The sequence below is a fragment of the Cryptomeria japonica genome, chromosome 1, assembly GCF_030272615.1.
Source record: "Cryptomeria japonica chromosome 1, Sugi_1.0, whole genome shotgun sequence".
Lineage (NCBI taxonomy): Eukaryota > Viridiplantae > Streptophyta > Pinopsida > Cupressales > Cupressaceae > Cryptomeria > Cryptomeria japonica.
In genome coordinates, this window is record NC_081405.1 from 638,559,206 (window position 1) to 638,579,913 (window position 20,708).

General features: G+C 37.3%; 1 protein-coding gene across 3 annotated transcripts in view; it reads left to right on the forward strand.

The window, feature by feature from the left end:
- Positions 1–18,490, forward strand: part of LOC131042458 (exocyst complex component SEC10b) — a 180,794-nt gene extending 162,304 nt beyond the window's left edge. For all 3 annotated transcript variants that reach the window (XM_059220492.1, XM_057975736.2, XM_057975738.2), the window contains 3 exons: positions 17,748–17,846; positions 17,950–18,033; positions 18,111–18,490. In XM_059220492.1, the coding sequence (XP_059076475.1) occupies positions 17,748–17,846; positions 17,950–18,033; positions 18,111–18,183 (256 nt within the window). In that variant the 3' untranslated portion in view covers positions 18,184–18,490. The remainder of the gene's footprint in view (positions 1–17,747; positions 17,847–17,949; positions 18,034–18,110) is intronic.
- The last annotated feature ends 2,218 nt before the right edge of the window (positions 18,491–20,708 follow it).

A 20,708-nucleotide genomic window follows, 5' to 3' on the forward strand; every position in this document is an offset into this window, starting at 1 on the left:
GTGCCAAAGCCAAGGATAAAGGCAAAGGCAAAGGCAAGTCCTTCCAGTCAAAAGGACAAAGCAAACTTGCGGAAAGCTCCAAGAAAATTATCACATGTCATTATTGTGGTAAGCTTGGCCACATGAAGAAACAATGCAAAAAATGGTTGGCTGATGAGAACTTCAATCAGGAAGGGTCTCAGCAGAAGGCCCATGTTGCAGAGCATATAGAGCAGAAGGAGTCTACCTTTTATTCTTTTGTGGCCAAAAGACTAGTAGATGATGTCAAAAGACTCAAAACATCTGCCTGGTACATGGATTCTAGAACTTCTCGGCATTTCACGCACAAAAGAGATTGGTTCACGGAGTACATGGCTTGCTCTGATTTAGCGATCTTTGGAGATGTAGAATATGCAGTTATCGTCAAGGGCAACGTTCAGATTACATCTGGTTGGAGAAATCTCATATTTCTCAATGTATACTGTGTTCCAGGCATGGAGCTCAATCTACTTTTTCTTAGTCAGATGATGCGACATTGTCTGAAGTTGTATATCTTTTTTAGTGCACACAAGTGCCACATTGTTGATAAGGAGTCCAAGAAGACAATTGTAGTTGGCCTCAAAGATCATGGATTGTACAGGCTGGTTGATATTGGAGAGTCTTAGGAGATTGCAATGGCTGCAAAGTGTTCTTCCATAAGCACTCTTTGGCATCAACGGTATGGGCATCTCAACCTATCATATCTCTCTTAGTTGGCTCAGGAAAATCTGATAGAAGGCTTACCTTAGATTCAACAACAAATACATGGTGTGTGCGGAGCTTGCCAAGCAAGGAAGCAACATCAAACTCCATTCTCAGATGGACAAGCTTGGAGAGCATCCAAGGTCTTGCAGCTGGTTCATGTAGATGTTTGTGGACCAATGAATACATCGGTCACTAGTGCTAGGTATTTTCTTATGTTTGTCGATGATTTTAGTAGAAAAATGTGGATGTTTTTTACTCAAAGCAAAATCAGCTATGTTTAATAAATTTCAAAAGTTTAAAGCATTAGTTGAAAGAGTCAAGACATCAAATCATTTCCCAAACTAACCTCCAAAAGGACGGTAGGGGATCCCGACTGATCATCATTCTCATTTGGTGGAGCAAATGTCGCTGTGGCATGTAAATTCTGAATACTCTCTGGTAGTATCATTGTGTTGGAACATTGTTGGGTCTCCTTATTTTGTTCTGTTATTTCAACTTCCTTAATTGATGAGACACTGAGAGGGGGTGAAGGAATATAGGTGAAGGAATGAGTCTTTTGTTTCTTCTTCTTGACCTCCTCAATCTTCTTCCCTCTAGCCTTGACTCCTCCTAGTGTGTTTTTCCTTCTCCGGGGAGCTTGACTCTCTTCATCTGCATGAATCCTGACATCACTGATAGTCCTCTAATCATCTTCGGAAGTAGACTCTTTCGGCTTCATCTTTTCATAAGTGAAGGAAACGCCCATGTCAACTAACTTATTCATTTGAATATCCACCCATGTACGGGAGAAATTCAAGGCCTCTCTCATCAATATCTTTAAATCTATCTCTTCTAATTCTGACCAATTAGGCAATAAGGTTGCCTTCTTTATTTCATTTTCATACTGTGGATGCATATGATCCCTGTCATCTAACACCTGATCAGGAATGAGGAAAAATCCACACTTCCTCGTGAAATCCATTGACATTCTAGACCACATCCGTCTCTTCACTGCCTGCTCGTCCATCAAGTTGGCCCATTAATCTTCTATGTCTACCTTGTGGATGAACTTCTCTCCCGTGATCCTTCCAACTTTCTTATTTGGATCAAATCTTTCTCTTTTCCTGAAGGTTGCAAATCGATAGAATGCAAGCTGCTCACTCGCAGTGCTAGCGGCTAAGGTAGACTGGAAAACCTCCAATGTTTTCCCAACTGAGATAGGGAATGTCATGCATGTCCTGTGCTTCTGTTTCTGAATGGAATCAAACTGTAGAAGTTGTCTCACCACTTCCAACAAGATCATTTTGTCGGAAGGATACCTGAGGCTTGTAGGGTTCGGATTGAAACCCATGAATCCTAAGGTATGTGAAAGTGAGAAACTGTATATACCACAATCCATATTTCTCTATCAGCTCTGTTCCCTCCTTGGACAACCTCCTATGGATTCCGCCTTGCAGTGTCCACGTGATGTACATTGTGAATATATCATTCACTCTCTTATAATCTTCAATTCTATACATGTTCAGCTGGGGATAGCACTCATAACTCCTGAATTGTCCTTACCCATTCCCGACTTCACCTTTGCATATCAAACCTTTGTATGTAACAAACCGTGCAAGCAGGTACACCAAGTAGGAAGTCATGGCAAATGACTTGGACCGCTGTACATTCCTCAGCTGAAAGTCCAAATTGTCACTTATGATTCTAGACCAATTTATTAGCGTCCCTCTAAGACAATCCTGGATGAAGTAGAACATCCATCCATCATATATTGCACCCTGCGGCATCCCCATCACTCGGTTAAGCAGGAATACTAAGTCACTATATTCCTCTTTGAAGTCTGTGCACATGAGTGTCTTGGGAGCCTTGGAATGATGAAGCCTAGGCTCGATCATCCACTCTTTATTCACTACATTTTTACACGCATCCATCTTCTTCGTGTATCGATTTTCATATTCATCCTTAGTTACATTCTTCATATCTGCTCCACGTGGAATTCCAAACACCTCAACAATGGCATCCTCAGCAAGGTAAGCAATGACAACGCCTTAGGAGTCTTGATCACTCGCGAGCGAGGATCATAACATTGTGCACACTCCAAGATAAGCTCATTGCACTATATGGATTGTGGGAATCCAACGGCTTGAAAAATACCACTCTTCATAATGTTTACATATGCTGGGGAAGGAATCTGATTTTCAACTCTGAACATCCGCTGCCGCATCAGGTTCAGGCTCAGGAAACGTATGTTCGTATCCGTAATCTCCTTCCATCTGGATGACATCTTGGATTCTAGATAGAATCCAATCTCCACAATTCTCTCTTGTTCTCTTCTTTCCTTAAAAAATCCAAACTTAGACATCGTACTTGTACGAAGCTTGAAGTTAGAACTTAGGAAAAAATACAATATTTTTAATAAAATTCCTGATTTCTTGATGATTTAGATCAATTAGGGTATGGGAATCAGGAAAATAGTCCACAGTCTAGGTAGATTTTAACAACTTCAATACAAACGCTGACAAGATTAGGGCACGAAACCCTCATGAAATCAACACCTCCTTATACTTAGAAATTTTGTGCAAATTATAGTGCAAAGGAGTATACCGGATCAAGAGTGACTAAGGAAAGGCGTGTAAAAATGGTGTTTTCACACAAAATTATGTCTGAGGACACCTTCCGAAGTCAACAATGGAGGTCAACAAAGTCTGAGGACAACCTGCAACTGTACTAATTAGCCTTTCAAAACAAGTTGCAATCACCTAAATGTGCATAAATTTGATGGAAAACAACTTAGATAATGAAAGCAAATCAAATCCAGGAAAAATAGGTATAGCTGCTAAGAATTAAATTTTCAGAGGACAAGCAGCCATGGCAAAGTTGCAGACCTGTAACAGCCTTCAAATGGTCAAGTGATTGACTGAAAATGACTTGAAAACTTTCCCAAAGGTAAATCATTAAGTTTAGGGTTGGCTGGCAATGAAAGTTTAAGTCTGAAAATAGATAGACAGCCAACAATGGAGGTCACCCCTGTTGGAACAATGGCGTCAAAGTTCAGATCTGAGGAATGACAGCAAGTAAAGAGCAATGGGAGTATCAAGCATGCATGGAATTCATCAAAATATGCCCCCAAAACACTTGCCAAATAAAAATCGAATTTTCCCAACTATGGCGTCACCTTCAAATCTGGAAATGTCTTCAGTCTGCATAAAATCTGCCAATAATGGTCTGAGAACAGCAAGTGAGGATGGCGGCATCAAGGAAATTGACCAAAGTTGGAGGAAGAAACCCCAAACATAAAAAAAAAATCGCCCCTTCACCAAAATCGTGGATTTCTCCAAAAATGGTGAACTTTGACCAAAAATTGTGGCATGAAGGGTCTTCAATGGCAGCAAACCAGTCTGATAACAGCAGCAAAAATGGCAGCTCCAAGGAAAATCGCCAACTTAGCGGTAAGAGTCCTCTAAAATCATTAAAGTTGCCAAACTAGGAAAAATCGCTAACTCCCAAAAAATCGAAAATCTGAAACAATGGAGTCAAGGAACTTCAATGGCAGCAATGGAGTGAATTGCCAAGCTGGAAAAATGGAGGAATAAAATAGAAGTCTTCAATCAACCACTCCAAAACACTTTATCAAAAATCACCAATGAGAGAGAAAATCGCCCTTGCATGGAGACACCTAGCAAACTTAGCAATAAAATAATGCTGGACTTCTCTCTATTTGAACTCACTTTCATCATCAAATCTCACCACACAAGCAATGTGGGATTAAATACTTGTTCTTATACTTGCTTTGGTGAAACCGATTTTCTTCTAGAAGGTTGAAAACATTAAATGCTTATTGCAAATCATTTAATTGTTTTTTAAATTTATTAAATAATTGTTGCTTTATTAAAAACAATTAAAACAAGGCTCACTTTATTAAAATATTGCAATTTAAATCAAAATTTGAGCCACTTGGGAAAATCGATCCAAGTAGGGATTAAAAAATCCCATCAAAATCATTTAAAACGTCAAAATCTTCCCCATAAGGGAAAATCGATCTTAGTATGGCCAACATTTCCCAACAAAATCCATCAAAATGCACACAAAATGGGGCTAGGGGAAAATGGACGTTAGTCTGGATGAAAATCCGGACTCAAAAATCACTTCATTCACTCAAACTACCCCTTGGTGGAAAATCGACCTCAGTCTGGATAAAAATCCGGACTCAAAATCATTAAAAAAAACTCCCAGTGGAAAATCGCCTTTAGTCTAGATTGAGAGCCTGCACAAAAATCCTCAAAACTCGTCACGAAAGACTTGGTGGAAAATCGACCCAGGTGTGGAATGTCATCCACAATTCCATCCATACTTCCCTAGTGGAAAAACGTGGGTAGTCAGGACAAATCCTGACACTTCGTCAAAATTTAATGCATCCGGGGGGAAAACGACCCATGTATGGATTTAGAGTGGTGGAAAAATGAGGCAAGCCTGGATTCCAAGGGAAATCCATGTCCAGTCTAGATTCTAAGAGGGGAAAACCATGGGTAGTCAGGAATATGAGGGGAAAAGTACCTCTAGTATGGAATTTTGACCTTTTAACCCTTAGAATATGGATTTTCATTCGGAAAATGATGATTTTTCCACTCAGAATCTCTTAGAAACTTCGAAACTCAATAAAACTCAATTGGACTTAGGCAAATTCATCGAAAATTGGAGCATAACACAAGGAAAACTATCGGGATAAAATGCGAAATCAACTTGAATAACTCCCTAGGAGTAAGAAAACAACTCCAGAAGGTCCTGAAACACCTTAGCACTTAAAATCACCGACGAGGACATTCAAAAACACTTTAACGCTCCAAAAGGGTCAACACTTAGAAGAAACTAGGATCATTAAAATCTCAATTTTACACGCTTGATCCAATAACTTCAAATCCCTAAACAGCCCTAGGCATAATCAAAACTCCGAGACTCGAGCATGGGAAACACAAAATTGCCCACTAAGCAGCCAAAACCCTAACCTAACAACGCAAAAAGCAGGAAAAGAGGGGGTCCCCGTTAGCAATGGGGCAATGTGTGGAAAGGTCACAACAAATTCCAAATGCCAAGAGAACAAAACTGGATTTCAAAAGTCAAGAATTGATGCGTACAAGGTCATGATGAAACTTGGAATTGATGCTTACAAGGTCATGATGAAACTTGAATATCTCACTCTGTCTATGTTCTTTTTGTTGTAATACAATTGGTATAAACATAAAGTTTTTGTCGTACTTGTAGATATTTGATTATATTATATATAATCACCCAACATAAGGTTGTTGTTATATAGTAGAAATTTGGGTATCTATCTATCTGTCCATCAATCTGTTTGTCTATCTATCTATCTAACTATCTATCTATCTATCTGTTTGTCTATCTATTTGTCTATCTATCTGTATATCCATTTGTCTGTCTACCTGTCTATCGGTATGTTTGTTTGTCTATTTGAATGTCTGTTTGTCTATCTGTATGTCTATCTATCTATTTGTCCTTCTACCTATCTATTTGTCTATCTATATGTTTGTCTCTCTATCTATTTGTCTGTCTGTGTGAATATCTGTGTGTATGTCTCTCTATCTGTCTATTTGTCTATCTATCTATCTATCTCCCTATCTGTTTGTCCATCTATCTATCTATCTATCTGTTTGTCTGTCTCTCTATCTGTTTATTTGTCTGTCTATGTGTCTGTTTGTTCGTTTATCAATCTATCCATCTGTTTGTCTATCTATCTATCTATCTATCCATCCATCCATCCATCCATCCGTTTGTCTATCTGTCAGTTTGTCTGTCTATCTATCTATCTTCAGCCATCTCCACTCCCCCCCATACACATACCGTACCCAAAAAACGGCCTGCAGACTGCCATCACCTGAAATGCATCCCATGCTGTCCAAACACTGTGGAACATAGGTTATTAGTCAAACATATCAACTTCAGGATAAGTAATAGAAAAAGCAATGGTCTTTTTGCATGTGTACAAAATCTAGTCGTTCTTGTTGTCCCTTTTTTATGGCAAATTACTTAGTCAAAACATGTTAAAGAAATGCTGGTTAGGACCATCAATATGCCCAAACTACCCCAAGGATATTGAGTCTGTTAAGCATCTATTCTTCCATCTGTTAGACATTTATTCTTCCATTGTGAACCTTTGCATGTCATTTGACAACAAATAGCTGTGATGTCTAGTCATCAAGATTCCACGCATGACTTGTTTTTAAAAACTATCACATGGCTTGATTAAAAGGACAGCATGAAACTCATCCTTTCATGCATAGCATGGTACCTGTTTGTATTCTATGGTATTTATTGAAACAATGTACGACTGAAATATGAGCAACATGACCTTTTCAACTGCTCAAGTCATCCAACTAATCAAAGTTCAACTAGAAGGCATAGCGCTTATTCAATGATCTGATAGGAAAGATATAGTTTACACCTTAAAACTATTGTATTGCCACATATCCCATGAATGGAACTACCAATTCCATTATAAAGTGCATTGGTTCAAAATCCAATATGCCATCCTCTCCCATGAGGCTACTACAAATTGAACTCTGATGGTGTTTTCAGAAACAGCCCAGGTGAACCTTTGCTCTGATATTACTATCGGTTTGGAACTTAAACTATTAACTTTGTTGAGCTCAGCAGTCCAAGTTGGAATTCATCTTAGAATATAAAAAATTTCTTATGGAATTACTTGTTTATGGGGATCCCAGAATATTATTCAGGTGAATAGACTGCAGCAAATGGCTCACAGTTCAGACAGCTTTGCATAATAGATTGGCTTATATTGAATAAGTAGAGGTTAACTGGAAAATCTTGAACTTAGTGGAGAATATTTGGAAAAATCTGTAGTAGTTGCAACTTGCAAGTTTCTTGGAGCATATGAAGAGATGCTACAGTGCTGTATTTGTTTGTCTTGTCAATTAAGCTCCGCCCCACACTCCTATGAACATAGTTAAAAAACTAAAACTCAGCAAAAACTCCATAGAGCCATAAAAATTCAAAGAAATAGACTCAACAAATTTTCCTGTCATTATTAATGTATAAATCTAGCTTGCCGGTTCGGGTTCGGGCACCAATTCGGGTTCGAAGAACCCGGTACGCCGGTATGGCAAAATTTTGAAAAGGGGTTTGGGTTCGTTTGGGTTCGTTAGTACAAAAGCATGTAAATTTTATATATATATATATATTTTTTGATATCTGTGAAGCCTATAAGCATGAATTAAAATTTGCATGTCACATAGCATCATATAAACAGCAAAACAAACATAAACTTGTAATCATAGCATCATGATCATACCATAATAGCATCATATACATCAAGTTTAATATCAAAATGACAAAATATTCAAGTAACATTGTTTCAACTTTCAACAATATAAACTTAAAGTTTAATCATCAAATGGATCATCTAATTCATCCTCCTCCTCCTCCTCCTCCTCCTCATTGTTATTGACATTAGATGAGCCAATGCCACTTGCACTTGCACTATGAGGTGGTTCACTTTGAGTTTCATTTGTGGCAAAGAAGGGGTGGTCTTCTACTACAATACTGGGATTAGAAGGGCCTTGCATTCCCTTTGTTTTTTTTGATGCGGTTTGGTTCAATCTACGGGCTTCCCTCTCTTCTGCCACCTCATGCTCCCTAATATATTTCATCACTGTCTCATTTGGTATAGGTTTACCATTTTTTCCAGGGCATTTTTTGATGCCTCTTCCTTTTATTCCACACAAATGGCCTACCACCCGATAATATGAACTATTACGTTCAATATCACATCCATGGCATCTCCAACGGAATCCCCCACCTCCCGGAAGTTGTTTTATAATGTCCACATATTTCCATAAGGGAGAATTTGGATCATTTCTTTGTTTTGCAATTATTTGTTCATTGCCAATGGAGGAAGATGTAGATGTCATTCTAGTTCCTATGGCAAGAAATAATATAAACATATTCAAAAACAAAAACTAAATAATGAAAAAAAATTCTAGTTTCATGTTTGACAATTTGTGAAACAAAAATAGTTGGAAAAAAATGTTTAAAAACCTACCTCTTGCAGCCAATGGAAGCTTGAAAATGTATGGAAATGATGCTGCAACACTTGTTGAAGCTTCAAAAATCCGTCTTCAACTCCTCCTCTTTGATCTTGGAAGCCAAATTTTGTTCACCCTTTCTTCAACCTGCTCTCATAAAACTTTTGTTTGCAACACAAATGAGGTGAAATGAGTGAATAAAATGTTTTAGAAGTCACTTTTAGGTTATAACTTTCACTTTAAGAAGGCGGAATTCAAAAAAAAATTAAATTTGCCATATTTGACTTTATGAGCCGCCCAGCCGCCCAGGTTCGACTGGGTTCGACCAAGGTCGAACCACCTCTGGGTTTTTCGAACCGGACCCGAACTACGGACCCAGTCGAACCAGGACCCGTACCAGGGGAGCTTAGGGGCGAACCCGGTAACCTAGGTATAAATATGTAAAATAATCTTAAAAAATGCATAAAACTGAATTTACAAAGGTCATAATTAGCATTTCCTACATTTATAGATAAAAAAAGAAGTTCAATTCATGTCAGTCATATGATTATAAATTACATGTCCATATTAATGTTTTCCAAATTTCATCTGTGGAAAACATGGGTCGAAAACAATCTTTTTACTTGTTGCTGTTTAAAACCAGAGTTGTGGTCTTGGGGTAGCAGCTCCTAGTGGGGTAGGACCCCTCTCAAGGGTCCAAGGGTGAAACTTCCAACAATTTTGAGGGACAGTGCCCCTCATAGGGTCTGGGGGAATACCCCCCACCAAGGTGGAGGAGCAGTGCCCCTTATGGAGGTTTGGAGGCCAAGATGTAGGGTGAGGTTGAGAGGCATAGCCCTCACTACCAACCCCAAATTAAGGCCTTCGAGACAAAATGAACCTTCATTGTACATGCTCAAATGCTTGAAAAAAACACAGCTTGAATGTTGAAAGAAAGAGATGTGAAAATGATGAAAAATGAGGATTTTTTTTGCAGAATAACCTTATGCTACCATGGCTGAGTTTTTCCCATGAATTTGCAAGTTTTCATCAGTTATAGGTTGGAAATAACTTACCACCGGGATAATTTGGTGAAAACCTAGGCAAATTATCTCTCTCTTCCATAAACCTAGGCCCTTGGTCTCCTGTGCCCCCCCCATTTCAAGACCCCATGGAACATAGGTGGAAACAAAAAAAATATGAATTTGGAGCGCAAAAATAAATCACATACCCTATCCGTACAACCCTATAATGGACACTAGGTGAAATACATTTCCTTTCTCTTAAACCTCCAAGTCAAATGTCACATCATAATATTCCTCACATTTTATTAAAAATATTTCACTAAAGTAGCCACAGAAATTCATATAAATTTTTTCAATGCCCTTGATAGAGGTAGTTATCAGGTCAGTCATTGTATTTATAACATTTAGATACACCTCCGCAGTCAGCACTGTCATTTTACCTAGCTTAACCCTTGTCCTGCAACAGTGTCCTTTCCTTAGGCCATCATTTGTTGCCTCCAACAAATCCTACACCCTCAGCAAATATCAACACATTTTAACTTTTTCCTTGCCACCCACTCTTCACCAAAAGAACCAGCATTCCAATGTTTATAAATGCAGTCTAAGGTCTGCTAGTGTACAGCCTGTTATACATGAAGGAACAAAATCTGCAATGAGGATGAATTATAGTAATGGTACTCATTCTTCACAAAGACCTTCATTGGCTCATTAACTGTGTCTGAAGGCAAGTAGATATATAGTTGATTTCATTCATCATCTCTGACCTCACAATGAAGAATTTATTCTGCTATTGCGGCTGACTGGGTTCCATTGAGCAGCATAGGGGATGATTTGTTCATTCTTGGAGTAAAAAAGCACATGTCAAAATTGTGTAATTCTCACATAATTCTGGGAAAAGATTCATTCAGCAACATTAACTCCATCTAGATGAAGTCATGAGGCAAGGTTGATGATGATGAGCAGCAGAAATCAGCATCAGCTGGCCTCATGGGACTCCCCGGTCTTAAACCATGAGGTGGCGTGCCTATGAGATAACCCCAACACCATTTTCCTGACTATAACTCCTCTCCCTTTTATCATACCAGGAGCATTCAGAATAATGTATAATTCTGGTTCACTAAATTGATGTGAACATAATTAGTAAACATAAATATGCAGAATGTTGACATGTTAACCAGAAATATGTTTACTTGTATGCAGACACTGATCATAAATATTGCTACAGAATTTAATGTTATGCAAGGATGCATACCTATTGTTCTTATTTACTGAACTTGGAAATGCTTAGTGTATTGTCTCCACCCAATCTATTCGAGGTGCCTGTGTGCCTCTTGACCTCTTGACCTCTTTCTTCTTTCTCAACTCTTTCCGCCATGTTATATCTATGGCCGATATCTGAGGGGAATTGTGAAGCCTTACGTTTTAAGACAATTCCCAAAATGTTCAAGGTTGACTGGCATCATGACTTGGACATGACAGTCCCCATGCGTACCACCAAGAACAAGGGTGTTACTGCCTGTAACTTAATAACAGTTCTGATCTGATCTGATCTGATTGATCGTGATCCCACTAGATGCTTTTGATTCCTTTCCTTTATATCTCTCAATGTGAGGGAGGGATCACACCTCTTCATGATGTATGCCCTTTGGCAAGAGACACACCCTTTCACTTTTGGCACCCTTTGAAACAGTGCAACTCTTGATTATTTCTGCCCTTTGAAAGGGGCACAACCTTTCACAATCAGATCTGCCCTTCTTATTTAAATCAGATCTGCACTTCTGATCCCCAAAATTATCCCCCCCCCTTCGAATGAGTTCTCTTCTCCCCTTTATACCTCATATTTGGGGGAGTCACTACTTATCATTTCATGCCTTTTGACCATTCATTAACTTAATTAAACTTTAATTATATTTAGTTATATTCTTCTATATTTTTAATTTTAATTTTAATTTATTATTATTATTATTTATTATTAAATTCTATTATCAGAGTGGGGACATTACAGTCTGCCCCACTCAAAATTGCTTGTCCTCAAGCAATGATCGTGGAGTGTTCAAAATGATTCCCAATATGAAATGGCTTTCAAAACACGTATGAATAAACATGCTGGAAACTTATCAGACACGAAGCATACACATGAAAACACAAGGCATACAGTTGGATATATGCAAACACGGAGCATACACGTAATGTTAGATTCCCTCTTATTGACTAGATTGATTTATTGATTCATCTTTACCCTACAGGATGGCAGGATCAAATCTCTGATACCACTTGTAATGTCCCTTCCTGGAATTATCCAAAAATAATAGTCCTATCTAAGTATAAGGAAGAGATTAATTTTAACTTTACCAAAAATTATGTAAAGCAGTAACACTAGTTATCAATTAGAAGGTAGACTAGTATAATAACACCTATATTTATAAGAAACAATGTTAGATATCAACTTTCATAATTCCATATAAATAAATACCTGTCTTTGGCTTTAAATAGAGTGGAATGAGTTTTAGGAATACCTAGAGATTCGGAGTAGAGCCCTGCAACAGATTAGGAGAAATGAAATACATATATAAATAGTGTTGCATACATGATCATAATAGATTCTAATAGCTGTGCCAAGTAACACAAAGGTACACTCTAAGGGCTTATTCATGTAATGAACATAGACTAGGATGAACAAGTGTGGTGCCCAAGAGACTCCCCCATCTAGGTTCAAGAGCGGACTTAGCCCCCTTGACTCCACGTGGCCCATGCCATCAATGAGGTGGCCTACCTAGTGGAGTGTCCTATCACCATTTTCCTCCACTTGTCACACCTATCCTATGTACCATATTTACATATCCATTCAATATGACAAAGGGAGGAGGGCTGTTACAGTAAGGTGCCCTGGAAGTCTATACTTCATAGGCCCAAGGGCAGCATCCTTGTACCCCCTTGGCCTCATGGGACTCCCCGATCTTAAACCATGAGGTGATGTGCCTATGAGATAACCCCAACACCATTTTCCTGACTATAACTCCTCTCCCTTTTATCATACCGGGAACATTCAAAATAATGTATAATTCGGCTCACTAAATTGATGTGAACATAATGTATTTCCAGGGCATTAATCAGTAAACATAAATATCCAGAATGTTGACATATTAACCAAAAATATGTATACTTGTATGCAGACACTGATCATAAATATTGCTACAGAATTTAATGTTATGCAAGTATGCATACCGATTGTTCTTATTTACTGAACTTGGAAATGCTTAGTGTATTGTCTCCTTATTCTAATCCTGAAGTGTTAACCTTTCTGTCATCATTGCTGGATGGATGATTTCTCCAAAACACCCGATCTATTCGAGGTGCCTGTGTGCCTCTAAACCTCCCGACATCTTTCTTCTTTCTCAATTCTCTCTGCCATGTTATATCTAGGGCTGATATCTGAGGGGAATTGTGAAGCCTTACGTTGTAAGACAATTCCCAAAATGATTAAGGTTGACTGGCATCATGACTGGGACATGACAGTCCCCATGCATACCACCAAGAACAAGTGTGTTACTGCCTGCAACCTAATAAAAGTTCTGATCTGATTTGATCGATCATGATCCCACTAGATGCTTTTGATTCCTTTCCTTTATATCTTTCAATGTGAGGGAGGGATCACGCCTCTTCATGATGTATGCCCTTTGGCAAGAGACACACCCCTTCACTTTTGGCACCCTTTGAAAGAGTGCAACTCTTCATTATTTATCCCCTTTGAAAGGGGCACAACCTTTCACAATCAGATCTGCCCTTCTTATTTAAATCAGATCTGCACTTCTGATTCCCAAAATTATCCCTCCCTTGGAATGAGTTCTCTTCTCCCTTTTGTACCTCATATTTGGGGGAGTCACAACTTATCATTTCATGCCTTTTGACCATTCATTAACTTAATTAAACTTCAATTGTATTTAGTTATATTCTTCTATATTTTTATTTTATTTTATTTTTTATTCTTTTTATTTTAATTTACTATTATTTTTATTATTAAATTCTATTATCATAGTGGGGACATTACACTTAGAAGCACAACTTTGTTCAGTTGAAGCACCAACTTCAGTTTTCACACAAACTCGAATGCACTGAAACTTATTAACACTATTCATAATACACTAAGCACGTCAATCACCATACAAAAATTACACACATCCTGCTGAAATAGTTCTCGACTTTTTATCTACAGCAAGTTCTAAAGACAACCAAAATATATCGCACAGCAGAAAATAATCTTTAAAAGCTTAACATGCAACATACATGCTTGTGTCCATAAACTCTAAACAAGGAAGGAACGATTGAGGTATTTATCAATTACTTCATAATTCAAAACAATTGCCTTTTTAATGCTGACATTACACAGCCGTTGTCAGGAATAAGCTGCCCCACTCACAGTCAAACGAAGAATCTGCCATCACTCAAAAAGGATAAATAAATTAATGTGCCACTAAGAATCAAAGTCTGGTTGTCATACACCAAGAATAATACCATATCGCCTCACTAAATTACTGCGTTCGGCAAATGATATTTATTTCACCAAACAATAGCACGAATAAAATATAATGGCCACTAATTAAGAAAATTGCTGACTAGCTTTAACATCAATAACAAAATATTCAACAATCTCCCCCTTTTTCATTGATGGCAACTCTATTTGAAACCAAAATTGCTCTGAAAAAAAAAATGCTTCTCCTCCCGACTCACTACTCCCCATTTGACAGCAATGATTGATATCAACCTGCATAACTGAAATGGGGCTGATAGAATGTAACAATAAAAACTCCCTTAAAGTTAAAACAGTAATTCAAACATGGAGTGGAATCACTCCCAAGTTCTCGCTTCTGATATCATCAAAAATGTATAGATTGTTAGCAACCGTACTTGCAATCAGCATTATGTTTAACATATTTATTGATTTCACAACAATCTGAATTGAAAACTAAAGTGTGTCCTTGATCACACAATTGACTCACACTTAATAGATTGTGTTTCAGACCTTCTACATATAGAACATTCTCAACTTTGGTCTCGCCATCATCCAAAACAAGTGTATCTTTATCTTTGATTTTTGTTGATGTATCACCACCAAATCTTACCTTACCTCCATTAGTCCTTTTGAGAGTGAGAAACTTGCTCATCTCCAGTCATATGCCTAGAACAGTCACTGTCGATACACCATATGCCTTTTTCATTTTGTGCATGAAAGGCTGTTTGCACAATCAAGGCTTCCACTAAAACATATTTCTCCTTCTTCCTCCAAACCTTAGCAACCTGCTTTGCTTTGTCCTCTTTTTCAACCTTCTTGTTTTGCTTAGAGAAATGTTCCATACCACTTCTACAAACTTTTGCAGTTTGACCAAAGTTACTACATTTATAGCATATAACATTATAGTACCTCGTAGGAGCAAAAGAGTTCCTACTCATAAGTCTGAAATCACTTCTTGCAAACACTCACTCTACAGTTGATTGCCTTGTGTCCAAAATAATTGCAAGAGAAACAATAACCATAAAAGAAAGAATTGTTAAACTTGGTCATAGGTGCTTGTGTTGAGATAGGAGGCCTTTTGGTAGCATTATTTTTTATTTTTGATGTTGAGTCCTTTGTGTTGTCCACGTTGGTCTTCTGTTGTTCTTCTTTTGTAGGCTTAGAACTTTGACCTTCTCCAAGACCAACTCCACCTTTATCAGTAGACAATTTTTGTGAGCCAATGACATTATCCAAGGACATGAAACTTTCTGATTTATCTTCTCATGGTTCAGTTGTGTCAAAGATTTATCTAAGTGAAACAATTTTAGCTTCAAGTCTCTTACAGTTTTCTTCTTTGAGCTTAAGCTGATTTCTAATTTCTTCTATTTTCTTTGCTTCTTCAATCTGAAGTTCTGAACCTTCAAATCAACTATCAATTTTTCTGCTTCTACAAGAGCATGATATGTCTTGGTTTCCATCTCATTCTCTTCTTGTAGCAGCAACTTCAAGTTCTGATTTTTCTTTCTAAGCCTTTTGATTTCACTTAGAGCACTTATTAGCTCTTCTTCAAGATCCACTTCTCCTTCTTCATCAATATGATCTTCTAAATGCACAAAACCACATATAACATAGAGAGAGGAAACATCAAGATCCAAACTTCTAATTTCACTTGGAAAACCCTTTCGGGTAAAAAACCACGGCACACAATAGGTTTTATTAACAAAATGGGCACCAACCCAATTTACACAAGTGAGCACCAACCCTCCTAGAAACACCAACTTCAGTTTTCACACAAACTTGAATGCACTGAAACTTATTAACACTTCTCATAATACACTAAGCACTTCAATCAACATACAAAAATTATACACATCCCGCTGAAATAGTTCTTGACTTCTTATCTACAGCAAGTTCAAAAGGCAACCAAAATATATTCCACACTAAAAATGAAGACAGGGATTAACAGCAGAAAAATAATCTTGAAAAGCTTAACATGTAGCATAGATACTTGTCCCCATAAACTCTAAACAAGGAACGGCTGAGATATTTATCAATTACTTCAAAATTCAAAATGATTCCCTTTTTAATGCTGACGTTACACAGTCATCGTCAGGAGTAAGCCTCCCCATTCACAGTCAAACAAAGAATCTGCCATCGCACAAAAAGGATAAATAAATTAATGCACCGCCGAAAATCAAAGTCTGAAACTGTCAAAGTAACAGACACCTGCACAGTCGTCATACACCAAGAATAATACCATATCACCTCACTAAATTACCATGTCCAGGAGATGATATTTATTTCACCAAACAATAACACAGATAAAATATGATTGGCACTGTCCAAGGGGTTGAGCTTAACTGGTTAAAGCACTGGGTTCTCACTGTGGAGACCCAAGTTCAATTCCCAATAGGGACATTTGAAGTGGAATTCTAAGCTGTGACTCTTGGCCTTCCTTAGGATGGGTAAGGTCTTGGGGTCAATCTAATATAATAATAATAATTCAAAGATATGTAATGGGGATGGGGCCCCCTACTGTTTCCCTACTGGTTCATAGCTCCAGTCAAAAGCTATTCAGGCTTCGGCCAATTACCGATCAAAAAATAAAAAATATAATTGGCACTAATTAAAAAAATCACTGACTAGCTTTGACGTCAATAACAAAATATTTAACAGTATGAATATTGTGAGCAAATTTAGAATTTTAAACTTGCCAGAACAGAAATATCAAATAAGTAAGCTCATAAAACTCAAGAACTTACCTAGGAAACCCTGTGAAGGAAAAACCAGCATTTGGTAGTGTCAAATGCTTTACCTCCCTATGGTATTAACTTAGAAGAGCTAATACAACAGATGGACACAAAACTGGTCACCCTCTACTATCTTGTCTAACTTCCACAATCTAATGAACAGCTGAAATCCTCTCATTCTCCTCACTACAATACTCAAACCAATAATTTCATGCCAAAACACATCCCAAACACTTCTTATCTATATTTGCTACTGGTAGTGTTACAGATGCTTTTTCATTTCAATTCTGATTTTTCAACTGTTGGGGTTCACTCTGCACTCTTGAAATAAATTTATAGATGTGGAACTGATCTGATGGATCTGCCTTTGCAGCTGCAGATCTGAACCAAAAACATTTAAATGACCCTGTAAATTCTGCTACCTTTGTTTACTGTCAAACTGCCTTTTTATGTTTGTTTTCTAAATCCAGCTTACTGCTCACTTTTTTACTTCCAGGTCCTTATGGATCAGCAAGATAGGGTTCATTGTACACATCAAAAAACTATATATTTGATAATTTCAAGAAATAATAATAGGGTGATTATGTGACTAGAAATTTATCCTTAGCTTTTCACTAGCATGTGCTTCTATTCATCTTCAGTTTGCCACAAAGAATGTTCATAACGTGCAAATGCATTCATGAGCAAAGAATTGGCATTGTTTAACTTATTTCTAATAAGGGAAACACTAACTATTTTACAGTGGGGGATTACGATTGAAGCGTGACATTACAGAGTATACAGATTTTGTGCGTAGCTTCAATGCACCTGCGGTTGATGAAAAGTTTGAATCACTAGGCGTGTAAGTTATAGAGGAATTTCAAAATTAAGATTATCCTCTACTTGTTATAGAATATCTGTCACATTGATTTGAATAAAATGCATTGTATTATGAATATTTGCAGCTTGGCAAATGTATTCGTAGTTGCTCCAGAAAGTCTTCCCACATTGTTTGAAGGAAACCCAAGTATTCGCAAAGATGCCTTGAGGTATAATTTCTTCTTTGTGTGGACATATGGCTTTTAATGGTCAATAAGTTATCAGTTTAATTTAGTCTTCTTTGCAGGTATATTCAGCTGCGTGAAGACTATAAAACTGCCAAAATTGCAAGCAGACTGAACTCTTTGATGGTAGAATAACAGGTTGTATTGCTTCGAAATTCCAGATAATGTAAAATTCAGTTTCCACCAGATCCTCTGGGATACTTAAGAGTTATTATGCTGGGACAGATTGTAAATCCTCTCTAAATTTGGTACCGACAAATTTCACCTCATATTAATTTGCCGTTGTGTTTCTAATTCATGAATACTGAGATTTGCATGTGTCCTCTAGGTATTCTGGCACTAAAATCTGCCTGTAACATGTTCTACTGTGTATCGGTTGAGATGCATCTGATTGTAAGTGCCTCTTTGAATGTTTTTAATTAGATTACAGTGAGTACAAGTATACTAGCTAGCAGTCTGATATAGATTGAAATTTGGAACAGGGCTGTACAAAACTTTCAGCTTAAAAACACACAAAGTATAAATAATTTCAACTCCTTTTCTTAAGACTAGTTTTTGGAGACATTGCTTCCCTGCCATACCTGCAGTCATATCCTCTGAACCCTTGGTTACATGATCTTGGATGTTTCATTGAATTGCTATTTGGTAGGGACGGTGAACAGTGAGAATGTAGAACAGAAATGCCTAGGGGCCGGAAATACTTGTGAATTCCTAGGAGATGGGAGTCATGAGGGGAGGATACCAGAGGGACTAGGAGGTGTCTAAATAGAAATTTCTATCGAAATATTTGACCTCACACCATACCTGTATTGCTATGATCGAATAATAGCATTTCCAATACAATTAATCTTTCTTTACAGCATTGGAAACCCTACTCTACATCTTACTGGGCATTAGAAGGTTATTCTGAAAAGAAGTAAAAGCTCCTAGCTGACACACAGCAGCCCTTCAATGCATTTGTATGAAACATGTATTGAATTCAAGATGTTGGAACTTGGAACACATATAAAATTCCATTTCACAATTGCGAATATGTTGATTAAAAATATGTGCTTGATATTTACCTGGGTTATAAACATCCCAAACCTTTTTGAAGCTCGTTGACATCAAGTGCATGTGTCTTTGATCTCCTTTGGCTTAGTGTCATGGTCTGAGGGGTTTCTGTTCTGCCAAATCACTTGGGACCTCAATCTGGCCTCATCCTTTATGGTGTTGGGCCTTTCACTTAGCAAGAACTGATTCCTGGTGAGCTCTTTGTGAACTAAGCATTTTCACCTATAAACTGATGACCACTTAACATCAACTTTTTCTTTGCATTGTGGACCAAAACCAATGTTAAACCCTATTTTGGTGAGTCTATGATTAGAGAGCTTAAACACATCCTAACATATTATTTAGATGAAAAAATAGCAATGTTCAACTCCTTGAGGTTGAGTAGACCTCAATCACATCACCAGATTCATCTATAGGAATTCTGTGTGAAATGAAAACTTGCATTCAATAATAAATTTTACTTAACTTATTATTCAACTCATATTTTATAAATGTTCCCTAATCCTTTCTTGTAGACTTTCCTTACCATTTTAACATATTTTTCAGAAGTTCAGGTTGCTCTTACAACTTTAGATTGATTTTGTTATCCATTTGATTAATCTAGCCACTTCTTCATCAATAGATTCCTCATGTGGGTGATGGGAACCCTTTTAGCTTCTTCTTGCAAAAATATTAGGCTTGATGATTGTGAGACAATGTCACTTGCTACTCTACTACTTACTATGGGGCTTTCCCTTGGAAGAATTCTCGTCAATGAGCCTATTTTACTATTTTTGTTATTAGCCTGATAACCCTTTATTTCTTAAGAACTGCAAACTTATACATTAAAACTATGATACTTTTCTAAGTGTGAAGACTATTTGATAAGTACTAAGCATATTTATTTATGAATATTAGATATTCTACATGTGCATAATTATTGATGACAATGTGATAGAATGATGTGATTATTGTAAGGAGGAGTTTTTATAGAAATTAACATGTTGCAACATGAGTAGTCAAAACCATCATGCGATCTCCTACAATCGAGTAATTGCAGAAACTACAGATGTTCTTGCAACCAAGAAGCATGGGGTATAGAAATGAATATCCAAACGGCCCATAAGACTCCTATTTGCAATAGACACCTTCAGCTCATTGGATGCTTGCATCATAACTATTATCAGCAGTTTTTGTTGCATTTTCATGTTAGTTATTAAAGTCCTTTATGATTGAATACACAGTTCCATTAAGACTCTGTTTTCTATTATGTTTACTAGATTTAATAATCCTCTTCCTATATATCAGGAATGAGTGACAGCTTAGGACTAGTCTGTTAGATAAAGTAAGTTTAAATATAATGTGGGAATTGAACCACAGGTTGACAATTTTTGTAGAAGTTTTTTATTTTCAGCAATATATGATTTTGTGCATTTGGTTAATTTCATGAATGAAGAATTTGGTGTAGCAACTTTATTCAACAGTTAGTATAGGAGTACACCTACCCAAGTCAAGGCCCACTCGAGGCAATGTGCTACTCAATATTTTTGTAATTCAGTTTGATAATTAGTTAACTTAGTGTTTCTATGATTTAGTTTGATAGTTAATTGTATAGTTTCATGTTTTTT